This window comes from Thermobia domestica, chromosome 8, assembly GCF_964235325.1.
Source record: "Thermobia domestica chromosome 8, izTheDome1.hap1.1, whole genome shotgun sequence".
Lineage (NCBI taxonomy): Eukaryota > Metazoa > Arthropoda > Insecta > Zygentoma > Lepismatidae > Thermobia > Thermobia domestica.
In genome coordinates this window covers 87,259,975-87,286,452 of record NC_137461.1, presented here as the reverse complement: position 1 = coordinate 87,286,452, position 26,478 = coordinate 87,259,975, and the positions used below count along the sequence as shown (strand labels likewise).

Here is a 26,478-nt window from a genome sequence, read left to right as displayed (position 1 = left end):
ATGAATGAAGCTCTCTGCTTGTCCATACTGTAGAATAAAAGTGATGCAAAAGTTTATAATTCCCAAATTATGAATAGTGGAAAGTTCTGGGTACGTACTTCTACGTAAGATCACAATTTGAAAACAAACAATGGTCTTGAACGGCGAATCACTCAGGGAAATGATGATGATGTGATACTTTTTATTTACTATTTATGCATCTCATCGTATCAGTTACTAATTAATGATGGTTACTTGCTTTTCTTTCTCAACTGTAAATCTCAAGTTACTATGGAACACAACTTCATTTAGATCTTAATATAAGAAAAGATATAATAATAAGTTCATTACTAGTGTCCATCACAAGCCTACCACCGGTACACAGTACATAACTTACCTTATAAATTGCTCATTCTGTAAGTACCAAAGCAGTTTTACGTGCCATTCGACTTACCTCTCTAAAAACGGATTTACAGATAGAGATTGACCTTTATTGAAACTAGACAGTGTGAGTGGGTACTCAGTCCCATTATTAACTAATTGGTACATGTATAACCATGTTAAAAGGGTTTCACATAGATACACCTGAAACCGTCACGAAAGACATAAATTGGTTAGGGGTACGTATTTTTTTTAAATTGACAATTATATTGAATCCCTCCAAAACCTTAGAAATGAATATTATCCAATATAAGAGTTAGAAAGATCCCAATGAAAAATCGGGTATTTTTTTAAAAAATAAAATGCAGTTGTCGTGAGAGTTACATAGGCAAAATCAAAAGAAATGTAAAGGTCCGTGTCAAGGATCATATTGGGGATTCAAAAAGCGGAGTGTCCGGTGTTATGTCTGTCGAAACATGTAAAGGAAATACAAGGTAAAAGATTCAAAATTTTATTGGGGCTCAGAAATGAAGTAGAGACACTCATATTTGAAATTTTATTCATTAAAAAAAATAATGAATAAATCGGTAATTACAAAATTCGCACAACATTGGCGTAACAAAACAACAAAAATAATAGCACGAGCTGGCATTCTTTCATTAAAGAACAGAAGAGCGCACAAATCGACTCCACCATATTGCAACTTGCATCACCACCATTTGATGTTTAATTGTTGTACTTGACAAAGTATTTTCCAGCGTCCTCTTCCCTTGAAGTCCGTTCCATTTTATTTCTTGATATTTTTATTCCCCGTGACCAAGTCTCCAGAAAGAGTCGAAAGCTCTGAGGTACAAATAATATTTAAGAATTAGAGAAATCAGTAAGTAGAATGATAGTTAAAACTCCTGAGCGTGATTTTACATTTTTTTTTTTTTTTTTTTTAATTCACAACATTAGTCGTACTGGTTTAAGATTTCAACCTAAGTAAGAAGATTATTTTATAGAACAAGATTGACTAGACACTTCAAAACATTATCCTGACATTCATCTAACGCGCCTAAACACCTGAACTGAGGATGTTTTGAAATGCATTTTAGTTTCCAACTACCCCATCTATGGGTAACGGGATCGTTGTAGACTTCCATTCATTTATTTTTAATGATACCTCTTTTTGTGTGTTTACCATTATACCTACTACAGGTATTTCAGATTACCATTAATCTCAGAATTATTTTATTGTGTGTGTTAGATGATCTGTACAATCTTTTCCCGGAGGAAATTCAAAATGGTGCTCTCCTGTTGGAGTTTTATCAGCACCTAAAATACCAAGGAGGTTTTTTTTTTTTTTTTTTTTTTCATATTTAACTTCTAAAAATGTAATACCATTCTGAAAGTTTTCCATACACAATTTCATTAGCTAATATTTGTTAAAACACTTTCCCCTAGAATTACAAAATGATATTTTAAATTTTGATATTTTTTATTTTGTATATATATATTTAACCGATGGATTAAATGGAGAAACCTGCTTTTAATTTAAATACGTTGCCCGAAACGTAGAAAACGAAAAAGAAAGTACTTAATACTATAGTAATAAACAAAAGCTAGAATTTATAACACACGTTATGAGTTAAAATTTAATTTAAACAGCGTTTCAGTTGTACACGTAGTTTATATATATATATATATATATATATGAAACTGCCTAAGATACCAAAATACTATGATTCGTGAATTTCAATGAAACTTGCTACAAAAGATGTGATGCCCATGTAGATACTCTTCTAAGATACAGGCCTGTAACAACACTTTTTTTTTTCTTTTTAACTTCCTGTAACTTTTATGTTAATTATCCGTTATCATGTATACAGAATATTCATTGTTATGGTACTTTCCTTGTGTTTTTCGTACAGTGTAGTTAGCACGTAAACGTATCTCTCGAGAAAACTTTTTCTAAAACTAACGTATGTTAGATTTTCACTAAATGCGAATGCTTTTTTTAAGATTAAGCTTAAAACCTTGCATACTTACTCCACGCAGATAGGTGTATGTTTTGTTATTTTTATTGTTTAACGAGTTAAGGGAGGACAAATTGATAGTAGTTATTTGTGGTATTTAATAGTTTTAAGCCTATAGTCAATATATTTTATTGTTTAAAGGCACTTGGTGAGAAGTTCCTGAGTGGTGACCTAGAAGTAGATGAGTTTCTGGATAAATTCACAGTTTTAAGGAAGCTGATGCATCTTCGAAAGGTGAAAGCAGAGAAAATGAGTGAATTACTAAGCAGAAGGACTTCACCAATTGTTCCAGCGACAACAACACAAAATTTCTATTCCAATTTTTCTCCTCCACCAGCATCCGTAGGTCCTGCACCGTATCCCGTAATGCCATCGTCGATGCCAATGCCTTACTTACCAACACAGTATAGGTTTCCAAATATGTAGCTTATAGAGTTCTGGTCGTACAACACTAGATCCTCCTGAACTAAAACAAGTTTTAAACAAGCATACGTTACATCCTGATTTGTAATAGTTCAATAAGTCTGCTAAGTCATGACTTTTTTTTAAAATTTACTACATTACTACAAGAGAAGGTAATTTATATCTTTCAAGTGCAGAATAGTTGTCAAACATAGTTCATTCAAATGTTGTATGCTACGTTTTTATTTCATACTTCAGTTACCGTGCTTCTTGGAAATTAATATATCTCCATAAGAAAGAGAGAAAAAATATTACTGGGATGTAACAGAGTATTGTGCCTCAAATATATGCAGTGGACAATTCGTATGTAACATGGTTAGATTTCTTTTATATATATATATGTACGAAGAAAAGCGAACATCAATTCATCTTAGTATTTAAAAAGATATTTTCTTTTTGTGTATATTTTTGTAAAGTTATATTTTAATGACATTAAAAAGAACACAAACCTGTAAATGTAATGATCTTATCTTTTTATAAAATAATTCATTAGTGAGTGTAAGGACAGGCATCTGACAAAAATTACATTGTAAGTTGCAATAATTAACATTAGCAGCACTCTAAGAATATGAAAACGTGAGAAGCGTATGTAGTTCAGATTAGGAAATCACCACGATCAAAAGCAATTTAAAATAACTGTGAAATGTGTAAGACATAAGTTAATGAAGTGAAGAAAGAAATGGAGCATATGGATCAAAGAAAAATGTAATGTGTAAGACATATAAGTTAATGAAATGAAGAAAGAAATGAAGCATATGGAACAGAGAAAAATGTAATAAATCAAATAAATATTTTTTAAAGTCAAGAATAATATAAAAGTGTATAATTTTGTTAAAGAAAATATCTATGAATAAAATAAAATAATGGACGTATCTTACGTTTATTTTTCTTGTTTCATACGACGATTATTTCGGCACCTGTTAGAATTCCTGGTACTTATTTCAACTCTACTTTACCTTGAAGATGAAGAAGTTGTCACCCACATCTTCTGGCTTATTTATTTCAAGACTTTATGTTCAAAACAAACAAAAACTAATTATTTTAATTACATTCATATTTTAGCGAAGTCCCAATAAAAACGTCCATGAAATAAAAATGTTACACACTCATGAAATCTACCATCACCCATAAGATACAAGATACATCTATTATTTTATTCATTCATAAGTGCGTATTACACAAGATGAAAACTTTAACAAAATATTATCTAGTTTGTATTGACAAGAGTAAGAAGAAATTGACAGAATAAACCCCATACCTGATTTCTTTAACTTGCATATTAAGTGCTGAAAACTTCGTCAGTACTAAATTAAAGCAGATTTCTCAGGTTAAAAATTTTGATCGGAAATTTCGTATTATCAGAAATTGCTCTGTTGTTCCTGCGTTGCGATAGGAACAGTGCAATTTCACAAATATAATCTTTTACAACAGAAGTAAAAATTTATTTAAACAATTCGTGATGAAAATTTATTACATAGCAATGTCTAAGCTTAAGAAACTATCGTAAAAGGGAGTATGATTGGATACAGCTAGTATGAATTAAGAGCTTCAATTTGACACAGATCATAAGCAATTTTCATTATATATCTCGGGCTTGTGAAGCTTTGGGGAACAAATGGAACAGTTGTTCAATGTATAAACTTCATAAATCAACAGCTGTACCGATCAAAACTTCGTGGATATGTTAGGGTTGTAATGTATTATATTAATCGAAAACTGAATGAGGAAATCGATTATTAATATAATAAATCATAACTTTAATGTGCCCATGAAACTTCCATCGCTGTAGTTGTATTAACGTATCTGTCGTTTATATTGAACCTGAAATATGTGAAGAAAAACTAGCCTTCGGCTAGCTGGGGGCTCACCCCCAGACCCCCTGCGTTTGCTCGGCCTACGGCGTCGTACCTCTTAAACCCTACAATTCTACGGAATTTCAAGTTTCTTTTCCTGTTTCAACTATCTAAAAGATAAGATTTTGTATCCTAGAATTTGGTTAAATAACATGGGGCATTTATTCAGCCATCCTTTAGACCCCTTAAAAACTAGAAATATTCAGTTTCGGCAATTTTCCTGTAGGTTAGTACCAGAAGGCTACAATCATCCCAAATTTCATCGTTCTGATCTTGCCGAAAGTACCTAAATATTTTGGGGTGTGGAATATGTCCCATATAAATAACATCGGAAAGATTTTTCAGTTCCCTATAAAACCACTCTAAAGTTGGTGCTTTACGTAGAGAACGTTAACGGAAACATACAAGCATACTGAATTTCAAGTTTTTATTCCAATTCCAAGTACCTAAAACATGAAATTATATATAAAAATAAATAAATAACATGGGGATTTCTTCATCCCAATTTAGACCCCCTAACACTTAAAAATATTCACTTTTGGCAATTTTCCTGTGGATTAGTCCCAGAAAGCTACATTCCTGCCAAATTTCAACTTTCCACGTCAACCGAAAGTACCCCTTTATTTTGTCAGTCAGTTCATATGTAGTTAGGATGTTTATGACCTATGTTAAATCGAAACTCTGAATCCATAATAGATGTATCCATTCCTGCTTCCCTTTAATCTACTTACCCGTGAAGGTAGTAAGTGCGATATAAGGAATAAAAAGTTTTCTTTGAGTTAAAGATATTTTTTTTTAAAAAAAGTATCTTTTGTGCGCGTATATAATTTCTCTGTTGTGTAGCGATCTGTTGCAATATTATACGTCTTCGTATATGCGAGAAAGTTTAAAAGGATTCGAGAAGGAAGTAGATTCTTTTAAAACATTTACACACGAAGTAATTTGATACTTGGGAAAATTTTATAACAAAAATAGTGAAATGAGGTAAAGCCAAAATAGTTAACTGTAAGAATAAATACATTGATTTACGTACCTTGCGCGTATTTTAATTAAAAAAAAAAAGTCTAGTCATTTCGATGCACCCCGTGTCTCGTCTTAATGGGAATGTTATATCTGAGCGTTTAAATCGAACATACATTATGTGAAGTTGTGAATTCCATTTAGACGCTCAAGGACAACATTCCCGTTAAGATGATGTCAGGTTACGGGGATATCGAAATAATCATACATAAATTTAAAAAAGAAAAAAAAATGCAAGGTAAAGTAATCAAGTTACTTACTCTTACCAGATCATAGCATATAAAATGATGACTAACATTTTATAGTTACCTATAAGCTAAAAGGAAAGTTATATTGCGTTACGATGTGCACATATTGTTTTATAAATAATCGTTGATTACGCAAAACAAAGTCTGCTTTATGTTTTACAGACCTGTTTGTAGAAAAGGTATGAAAATGTTCAGTTCGGATGTTTTGCTTTGTTTTCTTGGGTTTGATGAAGATTTTTATTATAATTATTATATATAAACTTTTCAGCTTCTTGTTATTGTGTTTGTTTTATTTGATTATTGTAAATCATGTGTGTATTGTAAATCATTATTGTATATACATTAACAAATTATATTAGGTATTATGTTAAAGAAGTCTTGCGTTCTGAATAAATGTTTGTAATCTGCTTTCTTATTATGACAAAATAGTTACAAATAACAGGATTCATTTGTTACAGGATTATATGAAAACGAGGATTTAAAAACTACATTGTGATGGGATTACAACTTTTCATGGTGCATTTTATTAATTGAGAAATCAGTATATATAGTTCGCGTAAGTATTACTTCTTGAGTTACTCTTACTCGGTCGAATGAAATTAATTGAATAATGCAGTAAGAGTATAATTTTAAAGTATTTCATGTCACCAAGATGTGAAGTTAATCATTAAACAAGTGTATCCATTAATGCGACAATATAATGTACAAAAGACTGCAAAAACTATGGAAACATTTTTACTTATTCTACATCATCCTATAGGTCATACAATATGCTACAAGTACATAAGTAACGCATCGAACTTCTATCAATAATATCAGAAGTGGTTTGGAAAGCGTTTTCACGAACAGGGCACACTTTTATGATTGGTTACAAGGTAACGAATAATCCTTATCAGTGTATTCGTTGGACTGAGTAAGTTAGGTATGAGGCTTCGTTGAACGTCATTGTATAAGTGCAGGGGAAGTTGGCTAAGTGGTGGTTTAATAGGGGGATTAGTGGATAGGCTATTTGCCTCCGTCACAGCAGAACAAGTTGTGAAGAACAAACACGAACCATTTTTGTGTGTCCTGGGAGTTCTTTATTTTGTGAACAACATTTGTAGATGCTGATGTAATCGTTTACCTTTCCGTATTGTTGAAAAATGTGAACTAGCCTCAAGCTACAGAAAGCTGGTGTAGACTTTCCTAACTCGTAAATACTTTCTAAACACTCGAACTAATTGGACCAATGATATGTAAACAATTTTTTTACTAGTGAAGGCACTATACTTCACTTCAACTTAAGGCAGATTCAACAAAGCAGAGTACCTTTGTAATAAAACCTAAAAATTTTATTTCACAATGCTTTTCAATAAATACTTAATAAATGTAACATGTGTTCACAGAAAGAAGTATGAAGAAAGACTTCCAGGCTGCTGTATCACAGGTCTTGATGATTTGTAGGAACTGAAAAAATAAGGTTATCTTAGAAATCACTAACCACTTTCGTGTTTTAGGATTCCTAGTCAAACATGTGTAAATAGACGCATCTTATACTGTTTTATTTATGCATAACTGTTATCTCCCAAATTTTGAGCTAAAGTGTGTAGGTGATCACCAATAGTTAAAGTTTAAACAGTGACTTGGTATCAGTGACGGACGCAAGGGAGGTTTTAACTCTTCGAAAGGATATGAAGTTTGTTGCTTGAACCCTCCTTGATGAAATTCTTGTACGCCACTAGTTGGTATTAAACATTTTTGCTGAATAAGACCGAGTTGAATAACACAAAAATCTTTGTGAAGTCTATGTTCGTATCAGACAGTTGATTGAACAGAACTGGCTACCAAAATAATACGGGGAAAGTAATCATCCGGATAGAAATCCCAGGAGACAGAAAAAGTTGGTGGGTTCTTAATCTTAAGAAATAGAACTATTGCAGTCCGTAATGAATGTTCAATATGTAATTCATAAGTCTTCAATGGAGGATAGTAAATATAGCACGATTACACTCTATGAGAGAATTTACATTCTACTACGTATTTTCCGTAAAAAAAATCTTAATATATATGATAGTATGCTCGAAGAATTTCGCTTCAAGATCGAAGAACGTATTTCAAACAGATCACTCTTCTTTAATTTATAAATCTATTCGTTGATTTGTCATGTTGCTCCATCTACGAAACGGGTTAAACAGCAGATCCAATGTGATGGACCGGAAAAGGCATACATTTCTATATGCAGTGGCACGATTATGACGATACATGTTTTAAATCGCCTTCTTTGTTAAAATTCTTACGTATGTATAGTTGAGGCAATTGATTTCAACGAACATCACGGCTCGAATTTCCTTGACATACGTAGATGTTGAACTGCGAGGTCTCTCAGATGCTATTTTGATAGTTTTTAAATTCTTGTTCCATCATGGTAATAAGGATATATTTTTGCGCACATCAAAAACAATGTATACAATAAAATCCGAAATTTTGTATTGAACTGTACATAGCGAAATTCACTATGTAATATATATTTGTCAATATTTATATAAATAATAATAATTAATTGAAATTCTATGGATTTCCATTGTGTTCTCTGCTAATGTAGGATATCAACAGTGCAAGAAGTCAGATAAAACTTTGGTATACGGTAATATGTATTTTGTAGTTATTATGTATAAATGAAACAGATCTTGGGATCTGATTGAATCACGGGAAAACTGATGAAACGATTGAAATGATTTTGTGCATTTAGTTACCCCTACTGTATTTTCAGCTGGGGTTTTATCAGTTTACTTTGCTTAAAGTGCATAACCTAGGGGAGAGCGAGAAGGGGGACAGTATTCGAAAAATTGAGTATCTTACGAATTCGTTAAGTTGAAACTTGATGTATAAACTCTTCATTAAAATTAAAAGGACACGTGTCCCAGCTTTTTGAAAATTTTTGTTTTAATGGGGCATTTTACAATATACTTAAGTTTACAATATACAAAGTTGTATGAAAAAGATGAATTTTCGATTTACTGGAAAATGTGGAGATAAGTATCTGAAATTGTATCATGTTTGATATATGGAATCGCACTAATATTCGACATAGAAACCATTGCGGTCCAATCATGCATTCCAACGTGACATCAAATTGTTTATGCCCTTTGCAAAGAAATGTTGCTCCAAGTATTCGATTAAATATAATCTTCCGTCAGTAATGCTTCTGTCTATCGTCAAACCTTTCCGCTGGCCAGGACGTATTTTGCCACTCACTTCAAACTCGTTGTCTTTGAATCGTCGAAACCAATGTCTGCACATTGTGTCCGACAAAGCATGTTCTTTATACGCTTCCAATAGGAAACGATAACTTTCCGCAGCAATTCTGGAGAGAAAGCAGAAGAGTAACACTTCACGAAAATGCTGTTTTTTAGGCTCTAAATAGGTATATTCTTTTCACTCCACTCAAAAGTTACACGCAAATCTGAAAGCCTAACGTTTCTGTTGTTAAATACGTCTCGCGTCACTGTTCGCTATGCTGCACGTAATAAACAAATAAACGCGGGGTTGGCAACAGTGATTAAGTTCAGCATATACAGAAGCATGTCCTAGTATTCTGTACTTGCAACAGAGATAGAATCGTTCGAGTGGAGTTAACGTACGTCCAAGTAACAGTAAGGTAAAATGGTGTCGTACTACAAAAATTCCGCCAAGTGTGCAGTGAGAACTTTTATATGATTTCTGAATGCCGAAGGAGAGAATGCAGCTGATACCCATCAGAAAGTGTGTGCCATTTACGGACCGACACAATAATAAGCAGAATGAAGGTCAGGCAATGGGACGGATGTTAAATGGCAACGTTTCGGGAAGGATGTTAAATGTTCATGACGAGGAGGGTAGCTGAAGGCCTAGTGTTCATACGGACGATCTGGTGGAGCGCGTTAACAAGAAAGTGCGAGCCAATCGCTAGTTCACAATAAATGAACACGCCAAGGAGTTTCTAGAAGTGTGTGCGAAAACATGCATCGACCTGTGACTGACAATCTGAGTTACTATCACAAACTGTCTGCAAGATGGGTGCCAAAAAACCTTACACAAAGAACAAAGAATGTCAAGTGCAAGTGATTTTATGGCCCACTGGAGGAGAATGTGGATGACTTCTTCTCTCACAAAATGACGCTGGCGGAGGAGGATAAAATCTGGATATCATACGCCATTCGGGAGTCGAAGCAGCAGTCAGTGCAGTGGCGGAACTCTAGTTTTCCTGAAGCGATCAAATTCAAACACCATCAGTTCACAAAATCATGGCAACTGTGTTTTAGGACCAAAAAAGTGTAATTCTTGTGGAATTCTTGGAACCTGGACGAACAATTATACAGCAGATGTGTATTGCCAAACACTACCATCCAAAATCGACGGAGATGAATCCTACGGTCTGGAATTATTCTGATTTATGACAATGTCCGCCCACACACAGCTGCCCATACTGTTGAGCCAATTCAAAGATTTTGATGGGAACTATTCAGTTATTTCCTTTACAGTCCTAACCTTACCCCAGCAATTTCTTTCTTTTTCTTCAACTGAAAAAGTGGCTTACATTGAAGTGTTTTAACGACAGTGCAGTGCTCAAGGCATTAATTCTGGACTGGCTGCACTCTTAGTGTTAGATTTTTGCATAGTTTGTGTTCGGAAGCTTGTGTCTCGCTACTAGAAATGTGTGGAGGTCTATAGTGACTACGTTGAAGGTAGGTACAAAAGGTTGGCCCACATTTATGGAAACGATTTTGTGTCCCCTACGCTAGGGCGTAAAGCCGTATTTCCACCAGCAGTTGTGCTCGGTATGATGACACTGACTATAAACTATAGCCCGACACTGAAGTTTCCATTGGAGTAGGCTTCTGTTCAGAGAAATCTGATCAAGTTTGGACCACTTCTTCTTGCAAACATTCCACAAGCCAGCCAAGTGCGTGGGCGATGTAAGGAAATCGCTCGCTTCAAATACCCAAAAGCACAAAAGTCCATTGGTGCAGCATCGGGAGATTTGCCAGGGATGTTTGAATATGGGATAGCATGGATTCCAGTTTCACGCTCTTTGCAGGCCATGTATACCACAGTTGTTCGAGCCATGTGGCTGGCTGCTTTGTCTTGAATGAAGACTTTCGGCACCTCAGCACCATACGACGACGGAATATGCTACCGGTATAATTGCTTCAGAACGTGTTGACAGTATGCTGCGTTAATTTTCACATTTCGTGCAACTCTATGCAAGGGAAGTTTCCCTTTATGGCAAAAACCTGCAACCACCATGAAGCCAAGGGGAAAACTTTTGCGGCACGTGCGGACCCAATTGGTATGGTCTTTGGCATCCTTGGGATGATAGTAATGGCTCCAACCCGCTTGGAGTTTGACAAATAGATCCAGGCCTCGCCTAACGTGACCACATATTTCCATATGTCACTCGCTAAATACCGTTCATAGAGCTGTTTGCAATGGACCCTGCGTTCCCGGATGTGTTTGGCTGTGAGTGTGTGAACACGTGGCTTATGCTTCACTTGCAAGCGTAAATCCTGGCTAATTATCCTCTGCAGTTGATCTGGAACTTCTCACACTCCTGACAATGTCTCTTTGTGGCGGCGAATTCTTCTGGGTCACCAACTTCTGCACTTCTCGAACAATATCCATTGTATGTTTGGACGGGGGTGTTGTTTTCGTGCCATTGTGCGCACACCCGCTTTCTCTGGCTATGCATTTTTGTTGCGTTTGAGTACATTGGCAATATCCTTCTTGGAAATGGTGAAACCCTTGGACGAACACTGTTTCACAATTGCACTGTAGCTGTATCTGATGTCGGAAAGAGCGATGATGTACCCCTCCCAGATTGGAGTCACTTTTGCAATTTTACACTCGGAACACTTCACTTCCTGTTACCGAATTCCCCACACAACTGGTTTCTAATCGCTCTGTTGTGCCTACTGTCTGCGATTCTAGCGCCGCTGGTGGATGTTCCACTTCGTTTACATAAATGTGGACCGACCTTCTATACTTGTATATTAGTCACAACAGTATTTTTCTATCATTTTTTTTAAATGTCGGACTTCTTTTTTTATATGCGTCTCGTATATGCAGGGTGGACAATTTATCTTGATACGCCGTTGTAGCTTTTAAATTAATAGATAAATAACGCTAAAATGTTGTGCCATCCAAATATCAACAGATGAACATTGTTTGGCATACTTTATGATATCATAAGGTTAACAGTGTTGACAACCTAGCATACAGTTATTTTTTTTCAAGTATCACTACCGGTATGTCAGGTTATTACATATGTCAAATCTACTTGTAAAAGGATAACACAATACCACACTCTCGTGCAGTGTTGCAAAATAAAGACGCCACAATATTACAAAAATTCAAATTTTGATGGCCTCTACAGTAGTAATAACGAAAATGAAACAGACGGGGCAATGCACATCCAGAATACTTTAGTGTGTCATACTATGATTAGGATATGTCAGATTTCGAATGATTGAATTTTTAACTAGGTTAGGCTAAAGGAGACGATGATGAGAAATGAGTGAAATGGTGGAATGAAACGAGAGAACCCCGAGAAAACACACAAGCATGGTGTTTGTCCACTACAAAATCCATACGGCGCGAGCTGTGATCGAACCAGGACCCCAAGCACCGGAGGTGAACGATCTACTACTGAGCCACCGCGCCCCCTATATAAATTTTTGTAGAATGTTATAAAATCACTGTTACTATTATTTTTGTATTTCAAATAGCTGTAGAGGTTTATTCACGGTAAAATAATCTAAATTGCAAGGAATTCATTATCACAGCTTGAAATACAGTTTTAAAAAAATCTTGCTTCCAAATTTAGCTGACAAAAAATGCTAATCGTTCTCATCCACTACTATGTTGAAAAAACACCTTGAAAATGTTCAGCGCAAACATCCAACGATGCCACAATACAGTCTTAATTTATGAGCACTCCTACAACAAAATGACTTTCCGAACCTTGAAATTCTCCCTGTAGCAATTCTCAACGATCATAAAACTTTTCGTTGCATTGATATACAGATTTATATCGGTATTTTTCATTTTCATTGGCCTTGCGAAGTGTACAACCTCGATTTCTGACTGACTGCACGTTCACTGTAGACTGGGTCACATATAATCATTTGGCCATAACACGCTGTGGTGATGGATTCTCATATGCTGTCATATCCCAGATTTTTGGCGCAGGCGTTGTACGTTACAGTGATGCTCTCTTTGGATGTGATTTCGTTGGTGATGTAGGCTCTGAAGGAGGGTGCTGTGCGTAGCGTTTAACTATAACACAAACACGAGCCCATCGCATTACAAAGCTGTTATTTCGACACTATTTTACATCGTGGGAAATGCTAAATTTTGCACTGAAAGGAGCCATGACGTACTCTTTCTAAAAGCAAATTTTGACCACTACAACATTTTGACTTCGCTACACAACAGCTGCAGTTTTGTTGCTGTAAACTTGGTTTGAAAGATGTCGCTATTTGCAAGTTGTTTCGATAGAAACAGATCAGTTTTCTGTATATTATTATTTTTAATCATACGTTACCATAGGTTAAAGATATTCAGATGTAGCAATTGAGTGGCGCTCTGTCTTTGTTTCTTCGTCAAAGTGTATGTTCTTCCTGAGCAGTACAAAGGTTCACTTTTATAAGAACATTACACTTGCGCATCCAACAAATGTCTACTTCCTGCGGAAATACAAAAGATTTTGATAATCAATGAAGATGATAAACGCTAATTTTCTACATCATTTGTGTTTTCAGATACTCTCACGATAGTTTTTTTTTTAATTTTTTGTAAACAGGTGTAACAAATCCATTAATCTCTTCAAGTTGTAAGGAATGTAAGCGTCAATTAGACTAGTGAGAATAAACATGGTTGCCACATTTCAAAAATGAAAATCCGGGACGCTAATAAATTACGAGAATCTTTGAAATGCTTAAAATGAAAAGAAGTGTTATATACTAATTTACTTTCTTTCATTAGATTGAGTTGTTGAAGTAATCACATTTTTAGTCATTTTAGTATACCTTCTCCTCCCTAGTTAAGCAAACGTAAGCAGATGATATACCGGCTGCTGCTCCTGGTAAGCAATTAAAAAAAAAAAAAAAAAATGTTTCTTGGCTTTCACAGTCTGTTTTAGCTCATTCAAAGTGTGATGTTTCCTTTCACACGTTTTGTCTGTTCGTGTTGTATTATTTCTTTTAGAACGGTTAATTCATTAGCACTATGTTCTGGTGGCGTTTGTTATCTTCAAAGAACTTCTTTCGTTGAATTTTTACTTTATTTCCGTTATTCTTAACAAACTAACAACTTAATAACTCGCATGTATGCTTACGTCAGCCTTATTCAAGTTGAAGAAGAAAAAAAAAATAAAAACCTAATCCTACGAAAAAAAGCAAACTATAATATTCCCTTCCTTCCTTCTTCGCTGAAACCTAGGACATTTAAGCATCCCGAGAAATATTTTAGGAACGCCGGGACGCAAATCTCGATTCCGTGACGAATGGAAACCCTAAGAGTAAAATTAGTCGGAACATATTTTTTTAAACAGCACTAATAGAATTGATTTTTTGGGTACCGGAACTATGGTTAACTTTAGAACAGTAGTCAGTTAATTACGCCAGGAGCTATGATACATTGAAGTTTGCGGTATGCACAAAAATTGATAATTTTTATTATTATTATTATTTTAATTTTCGAGCCTCTACAACTACATCGTCAACGAAGCCTTCGAAATACTAAACTTCCGTAAAAATCAGAGATCAGGTTGTTGGTTTGCTCGGGAATTATTTTCTTCTTGGTTAAGAAAAAAAGTATCTATCGCTTTGTAGATGTTGTCTATTGTAGTGGAATCTGAAATGAAGATTAACAGAATGTTAGGGGGAAAGACAAGCTGTAAAGAATTTGGAAATTAAAATACGTAGATGTTAAAATAACAAAAGCACTGGTAACTGGAAGAATCGAATGCGTCGAGTTAACAAACAAAGATGAAAAGTAAAATAGGGGACTAGTTGTAGCACCAGTAATGAAGATCTGAAACATTAATGGAATATAAAAGCAAGGATGAAAATGGCAAAAGAAGCTCCTAGGAAGAAGAACAAGAAAAGCGTGACATGAAAGAGCGATGAAAAACGAAGAATATAGAGAAAATTACCTGGCAGTACGGAAAATTCAATGAGGAGTGTTAGCTACAATTGCAGGAGAAAATACTGGAAAAAGTTAAAAGGACGAAGAGAGACTGCTAGGCCAATCTTTCAGAATAGTTGTCCCATTAGTGATGATTAAGACTCGGATTTCTATGACGTGCAAACTTTGAAAATATGCATGCAATTATGCCCTAAAAATGGCGAAATATAACCTAAAAACATTTCAATCAATACAATAATATATTAATGAAAAACGTAAAACTACTTATATCGGACAATCCTCCCCTTCCCCCTCCAAGCAAAGTATGAATTGACGCTACTTCTAAAAAAACACCCAACTTCACAGTATTAGAGCACTTTATGCATCTTTAGATGATATTCAGTGATGCCAAGTTCTATGACAAAAATCCCTCCAAAGAAGGCAAATATCCCTGATATTCGAAAAATATTCGTAGCTTCAGTATAACAGAAAAAAAGACGGGTCTTACCATCAGCATCCACGATGATTTCATGGGGTGGCCCCGGGCTGGAATTTTTCCTGGGGCATATTTCCGATTGTGCTCGAAGTGAATTAGCAGTATTTTTCACAATACTACTTTCATATCTTACGTATTTCAAGTTTCGCCGGATAGTTTTCACCAATATGTATAAAAATACCAGAATAAAAATATGACATGTCATAAAAATCCAAGTCTTAGTAATGATATAGGACAGTGATGGACAATCTTTTCTAAGAGTGGCCAAAGAAAAAATTAGGCGGTCCAATATAACTTATTAGAAAACAAGAATACATTTTATAAAATTCGTTAAGTGCTATTACTGATTGAAAGATTATGAATGATAAAGTGATGGATCAAATTTAACTTTCTGAAAGCTCCTTTGTTGAATGAATAATCAGACTGTGGCCTTCTCCACACGGATATCTGCTACATTGTAACAGCATACACAGTACTCAGTTCAATAGTCGTAATTGTTGGAATACAAAGATAAAAGTGAAAACCTTGTACTTCTGTAATTTTCTAAGAGTTAATGATCTCTGCTAACAGACGATGGAAGAATTAATTGTATTAAGATGACTGAATGGGTAATTATTAAATAAATATACTAATCTATGGTCACTAAGCTACCCATAAAAGAGAAGAAAGAAGAAAATAATCCAAAATAATTTAGTTTCCTTAATTCCTCTCCATTCGATAGATCAGTCCAGATGGTATAACGTCGTTGGCTTCCCGCGCGTAGACCTGCTTGTAACTGGGGGTGTGGTAAGAGGATAGCCAATCACCACTCACCAATCAGCGCACTCAGCGAGCCACGAGTAACCAACTGGCAACTCCGCATAAACGTCACTACAACTTTTCGCGGGAAGCCAACGACTTTATCATGGTCTATCGGTCACGAAAGTCATGAAAAAGTCACGAAATTAGAAAACGGTCATGAAAGTCAGGAAAAAGTCACGAAATTTAGCTTTTGGATCACGATTTTTTTATCTACAAATATAAGTAGAGACTGGAAACTTTTGTTGTATAGAACGTCAAAATTCAACACAAAAAATGTCCAAAAGGTTATTACACCGTAAGAACTTGGACACACATTTTCAGACGAAGGATATCATTCTAATCAGTAAATTATTGTCTTCCAAATAAAAAGCAACAAATACTTTGAAGCATTGAGATAGAGTATTTTAACATTTTGCTGAAAATCGAACATAAGCTTATTGGAAGTGAAGACTTAAGGCTGTGTTTGTTCCTGAAGACGAATACCTGAGTAAAACATTCGGAATATTGGAGGTAATAATTGACATTGGAATACATGTGAGTAATTAGTTATAAATTTTTATGCGTAATTAGTGATCAATTTTTAGACTTCCAAACTATCCTATGCATAAGTGTCCGAAGTCTTATAGTACGGCTTTGTCCGTCCGTCCGTCTGTGCACAGTATATCAGCACAAATGGTAAGTGATATCGAGAAGCGATATTTTTGCAATTGTTTCAATGTCCCAAGAATAGATTTCACCTCCTACGCTTTCTATTCAAATAGAAAGTGGGATCCGCGGTGGTTCAATGGTAGAGCGTTCACCTCTGATGCATCGTATTCTTGGTTCGATCCCACCTCGCGCCAAGTGAGCTTTTGGCGGACAAACATCGTGTGCGTGGCTTTTCTCGGGGTTCTCCAGTTTCCTCTTACTTTCTTCATTCCACCATTTCATTCATTTGTCATCATCACCGTGTCCTTTAGCCTAGCCGACACAATCGTAGGACGTAAAACAAAGATTTCATTTCAAGTAGAAAGTGGTTCAAATTAGCCATCCGGTTTCAATGTTTACCGCCATAGAACGAAAACGGTAATATAGCGAGAAGTGGTTCTTCACAAAGGATTCAGCGTCTCAAGACAATGAACTATGACCATCTACAACACTGTCCCAAAACCGGAAATGGATTATATTTACTATTACTTGTGGTTTCGATACTGATTTTCACAAGCAAAACTGGTAAGAGGTATCGAGACGCGGTTTTCTGCAATTGATTCACTGTCCAAAGAATAGGTTTAATCTTTTCCATTAACCCTCTATTCAAATTAGACATTTGCGGTTTTAACAATTATCGCCATAGAACAAAAATGATATAGATAGGGGGATACGGTTTTCTGGAATAGATTCAGTATCTCAAAAGAGCATACCATCACAAACTACAGAGCTATCGCGAAACCGAAATGGTTTAAATTTTCTACTACTTCCAGTTTCAATATTGATTTCTGTAGGGCAAAAACAGTAAGAGATATAGAGATGAAATTTTTGCAATCGATTCCTTTTCACATGAGTAGGTTCCATCTCCTCCCTCAACCCTCTATTTAGTACCGGAAGTGGTTCAAATTAACCATTTCCGGTTACAACCTTTATCGCCATAGAACAAAAACAGTAATTGTATTTTGATATAGAATCAGAGCCTGAGCAACAGGATCTATCTTGGATTTTATAATTCTATTACAATCAGTGGTTACAGATACTTCTTCAAGTTTGAGTACTGAATTCGCATAGTTGGGAATTTTCCCGTAGTTTCAGACTGCGAACAAATAAAACTATCTCATTTATTATTATTGCTGCTACTGAATGTTGGTGCTTGGACCTTCCACAGCTTTGAAATAAGTACGTGATTTAGATTATTCATTTGATAAATAATAGTTCAATTTACGTTGCCATTCTGTCCTTTTCATCTCTGTCCACGAAATGAAAATGTTCTGTTGTCGAGTTGTTGTAGCTGTCAATATTAAGCTAAAAGAAATCACTGAACATTTATTGAACGATATCATTTGACGCGCATGCACGCGCGCGCACACACACACAATATACAGTTTGCGGCAAAATAAACAGTACTGAAATTCGCGTGCAAATGGCGCGCGGGCGCAATGTGGTATGAGCCGTGAGCGCCACATTGTATGCTTAGCTGTGTGTGGACTAGCGGAGTATGCACTTACAGCGAAGATAATGCTACTCACAACAGAGACGGTGGTGTTTATTTTAGAGCGCTATTTCCGCTCATACGGTGTGGACCATCATCTCACTGCAGGAGATGAGTGGAGATGCCTCCATGTGGGGTATACTAAAGGAAGCAATTTTCCGAATAGATAATACCCTACCACTGTACTGGAGTTGAGAGAGAAGATTCGATCATTTGTTTTGTTGTTCCAGCAAGCGGTGCTCACTAACATGTTCATCGATATACAGAACGGCTGTGAAGAATGTTAGACGTAATGGTCAACATTTTGAACACGTGATGTACAGGCTAGATTCCTCTAAAATTTAAAATTTGTGTTAAGTAACAATTAGTTGACATGCTTTGACATTTCTTGTTTCATTACGTTATACAAAAAATAAATAAATGTCAACGAGATGATTCCAGTACAGTTTTGCTACATACTGTATTATATATATTATCCTACTGCCTCAAAACGTACTTTAATTGCACTAAACTCTGTTTGAACAACTTCTGTCGCCTTCATCAATAGCTCCAAGAAACTTACAAGATAGTAATTTTACTTCTGAGACTGTAATTTTGCACTTTTTTCGCGTGCTCGGTTGAAAAATAATGAGGTTGTATTTGAGTGCTTCCCAAAGACTGAGATTCATCAAACAGTTTCGTATAATAAAAGTACATTCAGACACAGTACAATACTAACTGAACAGTACAGTTCATTTGTTTACGGTATAATTTGTGTTCGTAAAAACTCATTTTTTTAAAAAAAAAGGACTGAAAAATCAGTGATTCATTTATTGAAATCTTTGTTTTTTGCGCTTTTATGAAGCATGATTACCACCTTGTGATTTAGACTTGGGCAGGGCTTCTACATTTTTAGGTTGTCTCCTAAATATTTTGAATTTTGAAAGCCGATATATAATTAAAGAATGAGTCAGAAAAAACTTGGCCAGTAACTTTGACCAAAAAAGTAGGTAAAGAAATGAAAATAAAAAAGGTCGTTCTAATACTTTAGTTGACTATAAAGTAAAGTAAAAAAAAATAATAAAAAATAAACACACAAAAGATATCATAAAGAACTAATTATGGAAAAATGCTCGTACATTACTTTTAATCCGCTTCATAAGAGTTCGCACATCTTCTTCTGTTATTTGATTGGCAGCTGCAGTCCACTTGCGACGAAAAGGTTTCAAGTCAGCCTCCTTCCCTTTTGATGTTTTCAATGTTCTTTTAATGTGGGCCCAATATTTTTCAATTGGCCTAAGTTCAGGGCAATTTGGTGGATTTGCCTCTCTTCGAACTGCGACGATACCCTTTTCTTTATAACAATCAGTGGCTGCTTTAGAGTAGTGAGAGGTAGCAAGATCTGGCCTAAAGAAAACAGAGTTACTGTGTGACATCACAAATGGATACAAGCGTTTTTGTAAACTCTCTTTCGTATAAATTTCGCCGTTAATTGTCCCTGTTGTGATGAACGCCTTGCTTTTTTTTACCGCATGAACAAATAGCTTGCCAAATCAAATATTTTTTGGGATATTTGGATGCCTTCCGTTGTTTAAATTTACCTGCACATCTCCCCTCTTCAGTGCTACGTAGTACTCCTTTCCGGGAATTTGACTGAAATCAGCAACACAATAGGTTTCGTCGTCCATAATGCAACATTCATATTGAGTAAGGTACTGAACATAGAGTTTTCTTGCTCTGGATTTTGCCGACAGTTGTTGCTTTTCGTCTTGGTTAGGTACCTTTTGCACATTGAAAGATCGTAAACCTTTCCTTGCTTTAATTCTGTGCACTGTAGATTGGGACGCTTTGACCACACCAGCAACTGCTTTTTCCGATAAATTCGGATTCTGACGCAGCAATGCAGTAACCCTTTTCTCCAGCTTCGGTTGGCTAGTCCCCGGTTTTCTACCTGAGCCACGTTTTCTTTCAACAGTTAAATCTTGTGTATACTTTCTAATTACATTTTGCACAGTAGACCGAGGGTACTTTACGAGTTTGCTTAATTTCTTTAAGGACATACCTGGATCTGCGAGGTATCTGTTCACAATTAGTTTTCGTTTTTCTAACTGACTCATCGTTCTTTACCACACCACGCGCACTTCACAAATGACAATCTATTCGTGAGTAAGATCGGCAGTCTGTCCTTGCTTATGCACAGTGCTGCCAATGTTCACCTTATATACTAGAAAATATGGCGGGAGGAAAGCGGCCAAGTTTTTTCTGACTCATTCTTTATATTGTTATTTTGTGAATAACTCATATGCTCTTTAATCTTGTTCATATACTTCTCTTCGCTATTTCATATCTGTTTCTCAACACTCCTGTAGCCATAACCTTTGCCTATCTTTCCTCCCGCTTTCATGAACTCTCCTGTGTCTTGGTATTTTCTCTATTGTGCATTTATATAATTCTGTTTTCAGATCCCGGCACAAACATATGGTCCAAATGTTTGCCTTAGTCGCATAAGAGTGAACTGAAGTTTGTGAAAGAATTACTATTGGCAATGGATTTTTCAATAGATTTTGATTACGACTTTTTCTCCTATTGTAATTTACCAATTTATTTTGAATAATCTGGGTTATTATTAAAATAATAATAGTAATAATCATCGTGACTAGGCTTCATCGGAAACTCATTGCCAATAATACCCTGATTAGGTCATTTGCATCAACTTTTTGATCAAGCCTCCATGTTAACAATATCACGATGTCAACTATACATAACTACAACAAAAGATAAGCTACACATGACAAAGATACTTTACAGAAATGGGAAAAGCAGGGACAGATTAAGGCTAACAGAAATGCATTACTGAAAATTTCTCGAGTGCTAAAACACATCTAAATGCAGAATGTTAGACCTACATAAGGATGTGAAGGTACGTAAATTGGAATGTGAACGTGAAATTAAAACAAAAGTTAAAGACATTCCAATAATAACGAAACCTTTCAAAATATTTGGTAAAAGACTTACACAAAATTGAAGATGTGGTAGAAATCCTTCACAAGTTCAAATCAAAGACTAAAAGGGTTTCTTAGGAATCACCTTTATGCGCAAGAAATACTCTTCATGAATACACAAAAAATATAACCTAAACACGACATCGGATAACAATTATGGAAAGGTATAAACAAAAATTCAACAGAAAGACACAACGTGTAGTTCACTTTAGACTACGCACTCCAGTTGGTATCGTTACGCAAATCGAGGGGGGCGCGATGGCTCAGTGGTAGAGCGTTCACCTCCGATGCTTGGGATCCCAGCTCGCGCCGTGTGGACCTTGTGGAGGACAAACATCGTGTTCATGGGTTCTCCTGTTTCCTCCCACTTTCTTCATTCCACCATTGCATTAATTCCTCAATCACAGTCCCCTTTAGCCGAACCGGCATAAACGTGGGACGTAAAACAAAGATTCCATTTCATTTTTTGTTACGCAAATCGCAGAAGTGGTTTTACAAATGTTTAGTAAGAGAGCGTTAATTTTATAGATACGGCACACGCAGTGCAACTGTGTGGGGAACACCCACCTGTGTCACTACAAGATGGTATTGCATCTAATCCGCGTTAGAAAAAAGGGCTCGAGCATGGATGCATCCGTAGGAAGGCGGCGACTAGCGAAGGAGGGTATGCGCATAAAGGAAGATTTCTTTGATTTGGCATTTGCCAATGAACTTGTTTGGTCTTATGCTTGATAATACTGCCATTATTCGTGTTTGCATGTTAATACCAATTACACCAGACTTTGTAACGAACTTATCACTACAATCTATAAGATTTAATAGGCATACCACAAATAAAAGTTATCACGTATTTCCAGTACCCTATTATTGGCAGTACTGCTGTATCGCCGAACCACACGAAAAGAGGAAAAAAAAAAAAAAAAAAAAAAAAGCAATATTATTTAGTTTCTCCCCAAAAGTACTAAGTTGTGACCCTGGCTTACTTAGTGGTGATTATTGTTCGAAATCCAGTGTGGACGTATGGCACAAAAAAGTAGCGCATAATATACGAACCAACTTGTGCTAGGTGGCCACTAAAAAGCATGAATGGTACCAGACCGAGTCAGGGCAGAGGCACACCAGGGGGACCCGAGCTGATGCGATGGGTGCGTCTGTTGGGAGCAGGCGCGTTAGCGGCGGCGGGTTTATGCATAAACGGGGATAGTGCAAAAACTCTTTATATATCATAAAATGCATGACTTATGTGTTGCACAAATTTGGGGAGGATACTAAATGCCATCCCAAAAAGTACCAAATTAGGTTAGATTTGATTAGACGTTGCTCCTCTTTTCTGTAGTTTCAGTTCGTTTCCACACTTAGGATAAACTGTTCGCCTGTTCACTGGACCATCCCTAACAGAATCTCAACAACTGACACTACTTATTTTTTGAATACGGTAACTCGATAAAAACTCGAACACAATATGACACAATCTTGTTATTTACGCACAATTTCAACACTGCCTTTCCCATAAATCATAACAGGTGTACCTCTCCGCCAAACAGCCCCTTCCGCAGCGATATATAGTGCCGCTTACATCAAAAACAACTAACAAGTATTTTTTAACTTCTATTATTGGCTTCACCTTACTTTCACTCACTCTTCCTCACAGAACAAAATAAATTCTCCAATTCATGTGGTAAATTTTCTAAAATTGTTCCGGCAATACAACAGTTAACCCTATTATTTTATATGCAGTTGAATTTTCAGTGGTAGGGACTGAAAGAAAAAGAAGAAATTTGTAAAGGTATTCACTTTTTTGTAAGAACGTATCGTTTGCACAATATTATGAAACTGTTTGTGCTTAATTTAAAACACACCACTCTTTCATTAGAGGTTATCCCAGTCCTGAGGTATTCAGGCATTTTTTCTTCCATCGCACACAAACATAACAACGAATACTAAAATATAATATCCATTTACAACAATAGAAGTGAGCTGTACAATTTATATATACACATCACAGGTCCATTAAGTAATGAAACAACGCATCGCAGACAATATTACTAACATTATGCACCGATTTACAGCTGTCAACAAGCACTCAAAAAATACATACAAAATAAATATTTTAAGCTTATTTCAATACTTAATAAAGACTAGGGAAATTGGAGTACTAATATTGTTTAGATAGGTATATACATATATACAGCAATAAACCACCTTAATAGCATTTTTAAATTACTACTTTCAATTTTCTGGTTCTGAACTGCTAAGATAGTATGTCACAACTAATTTCCTTCGTAGGTTTAAGTTTCACGTAAACTAAAGAGGTCACACGCTGAAACTGACCGCGTAATCTTTGTATTTTTGGCGATCCACTAGAAAATTAAGTTTAACAGTGAGAAAGATCAATGGCTTCATGAAACGGTTTCAAAGAGTACTTTCTTATGTTACCTGTGCTAATATAAAATATATACAAAAATTTAGTAACACAATGAACTTACGTAGATGGTAAAAAGCAGAGTAATATTTTCACAAAAATAACTGGGCTATGAACACTAGCAAATACTATTGAATAACGCTTGAAATTAAATCTATTCAGCATTACTACTATGTTAGCTTTCTCTCTATATTGTAGTTTTATGATTTAAAAAAGAAAAAAAAAAACTTCCAAACTGAGTATTCACATGTATAGAAAGTACTTACGATCAACTAATTATTAGGGAGTTTAACTCAGGTTATCACTTTCATGTAACATACCGAAATACTTAATATTAAACTTCATTTAACTATAACTTAGTGGAATCATCATGGTCTGACTTTTCTAATTGGTTCCTAGTGTGTATTTCCCTGGGTAGAACATTATCAAATGTTTCATGTTTCAAAGTTGTGAATACAATCACAAAAACACCGAAACCTAAAACCAGAAGAATTGTAAATTCCTTTTGCATATCCTCTCGTCTACTTTGTCTACTGGACACTTCCATACGCCATCTGGCTTTCGCTTCCTCTCTTCTCGCAAATGTATCACCATAATGTGCACGGGTCCATTCATCAAAATCATATATAGGTGTCCTACCACTCGGTGGGGGCGGTCTATCACGGAACGCTCTAGCTCTATAAAACTTGGTCTCTGCATCCTCTTCCTCCTCATCATCACGCATTTCAGATTTATGTAAAATTCCTTTATCATACATTTTCCTTAGCCTGTAATTCCCAAGAACTTCATAGGCAGCTGTGATGTCCCGAAATTTCTTGACAGCTTCTTCACTCCCCTTATTCCTGTCAGGATGATACTTCATTGATAATTTATAATATGCATCTTTAATATCAGCTTGAGTAGCACCTGGAGAAACACCTAATGCCTCATAATGACTTTTTAGAAGGTTTTGACTCGTAACGAGGCTTCGTACCTGATTGTACGGGCTTTTAAGTAGGTATGGATCGAGAGTCAAAATGTTCGCAGACAAACTAATTAGATAACGTCCTCCGTTCCTACGAGTATTTGGTCTTCTTCCACACAACCTGACTACGTTTAAATCAACACTATGTACTTTTTCTTCATTAGTGTTACATTCGAATACGGTAATTCGATTATTCTGTAACACCTTCCTTTTAATTAGCACAACATACTTCGTCTGCTTATCGTCGACACTGCACAAGTTATTGTCACACTCACATTTTGTGGACAAAGTAAATGCAGCAAGGAACTTAAAACAGTCATGTTTTTGCCTAAGGAGAGACAACACCTTCGTCTTCAGATTAGTCAACTCAGACACAGCTGATACCACCTTCGTCACCTGCAAAATATTCGCCATTTATTTACGGACAAGAATCGTCTTGCGGAGTAGTGACATTCTTTTGTCAGAAAAAAATTCATTCAGCTACCGGAACGGTAGTACCGTTCTATGATAAATTCAGTATCCAAATACAAAGGATATAGATTCACATAAATACGGTCACCTCACTACGCTCGGTTTGTATTGTTCTAATTTCCATCAGATGCACACCCACATTAAATGAAAAAGTGAAGGCTAGGGAGCATACTCCAAGGTGATTTGCGTCAATCCAATAAAAAAGATTGCTGTTAGTTGAAATTTTATTTGAGAATTACAAACCAACGCAAAAATAGGGACCAGACCTGAAATTCGAGCCCTGCAACCTAATTACCAGAAGCAATTTAGAATATTTTTAAAGACTTAAAATTTCTACTTTCTTTTTTGCTCCTGTAAAAGTATACGGGAGCTTATAGTTCTGCTCTAAGTGTATGAGTGTGTTTGTGTATGTGGGACCGCGCCAAGGTTGGACGACGACAAGGTTGGACGACGACAAGCCTGGACACTTTTTGTGTCCAGGCCTGTCGTTGTCCAACCTTGTCGTCAGCGACCCAAAATGAGATATGCCAAAGCATCTCTGGGTCGATCCCGACAAGCCTGGACACCTTCAGGAATGTGTCCAGGCTTGTCGTTGGCCAACCTTGTCGTCAGCGATCCAAAATGAGATGTATCCAGGCTTGTCGGGATCGACCACGACAAGCTTGGACACCCCAGGAATGTGTCCAGGCTTTTCGTCGTCCAACCTTGTCGTCAACGACCCAAAATGAGATGTGTCCAGGCTTGTCGGGATCGACCGCGACAAACCTAGACACCCCAGGAATGTGTCCAGGCTTGTCGTCAACGACCCAATTTGAAATGTCTGTTCCAACAAACTCTACCAGTTAAGGCGTTTACAGTTCATACATACATGCCCTTCAACAGGGTGCGAAATCATTTGAAAATGGGGGGGGGGGAGAAGTTCAACGATCCACACTAATGCTTTGTGGAGCCTCCAAAAAATTGAAATATTAATGGATTATTATTATTATTATTATTATTATTATTATTATTATTATTATTATTATTATTATTATTATTATTATTATTACTACTCTGCTA

At 35.9% G+C, this 26,478-nt stretch overlaps 2 protein-coding genes across 5 annotated transcripts in view; one reads left to right on the top strand and one right to left on the bottom strand.

Moving 5' to 3' along the window:
• The window catches only part of Vps37B (vacuolar protein sorting 37B), a 28,072-nt gene extending 19,566 nt beyond the window's left edge, over positions 1 to 8,506 (top strand). For both annotated transcript variants that reach the window (XM_081768699.1, XM_081768700.1), the window contains exon 5: positions 2,520 to 8,506. In XM_081768699.1, coding sequence (XP_081624825.1) covers positions 2,520 to 2,804 — 285 coding nt within the window. In that variant the 3' untranslated portion in view covers positions 2,805 to 8,506. The remainder of the gene's footprint in view (positions 1 to 2,519) is intronic.
• Positions 988 to 25,431, bottom strand: LOC145693027 (uncharacterized). 3 transcript variants are annotated; one of them, XR_014132684.1, is made up of 2 exons: positions 24,251 to 25,431; positions 988 to 1,203 (listed from the first exon to the last, which is right to left on the bottom strand). XR_014132684.1 is itself a non-coding variant. In XM_081768695.1 (1 exon), the coding sequence occupies exon 1, from the start codon at positions 25,360 to 25,362 to the stop codon at positions 24,334 to 24,336; it is 1,029 nt and encodes a 342-aa protein (XP_081624821.1). In that variant the 5' UTR covers positions 25,363 to 25,430; the 3' UTR covers positions 23,500 to 24,333. The 3 variants fall into 3 exon arrangements, 1 of the variants encoding a protein (XP_081624821.1); XR_014132683.1 differs by lacking the exon at positions 988 to 1,203 and adding an exon at positions 19,682 to 23,320; XM_081768695.1 differs by lacking the exon at positions 988 to 1,203 and having other exon boundaries at positions 23,500 to 25,430.
• Positions 25,432 to 26,478: the final 1,047 nt, after the last annotated feature.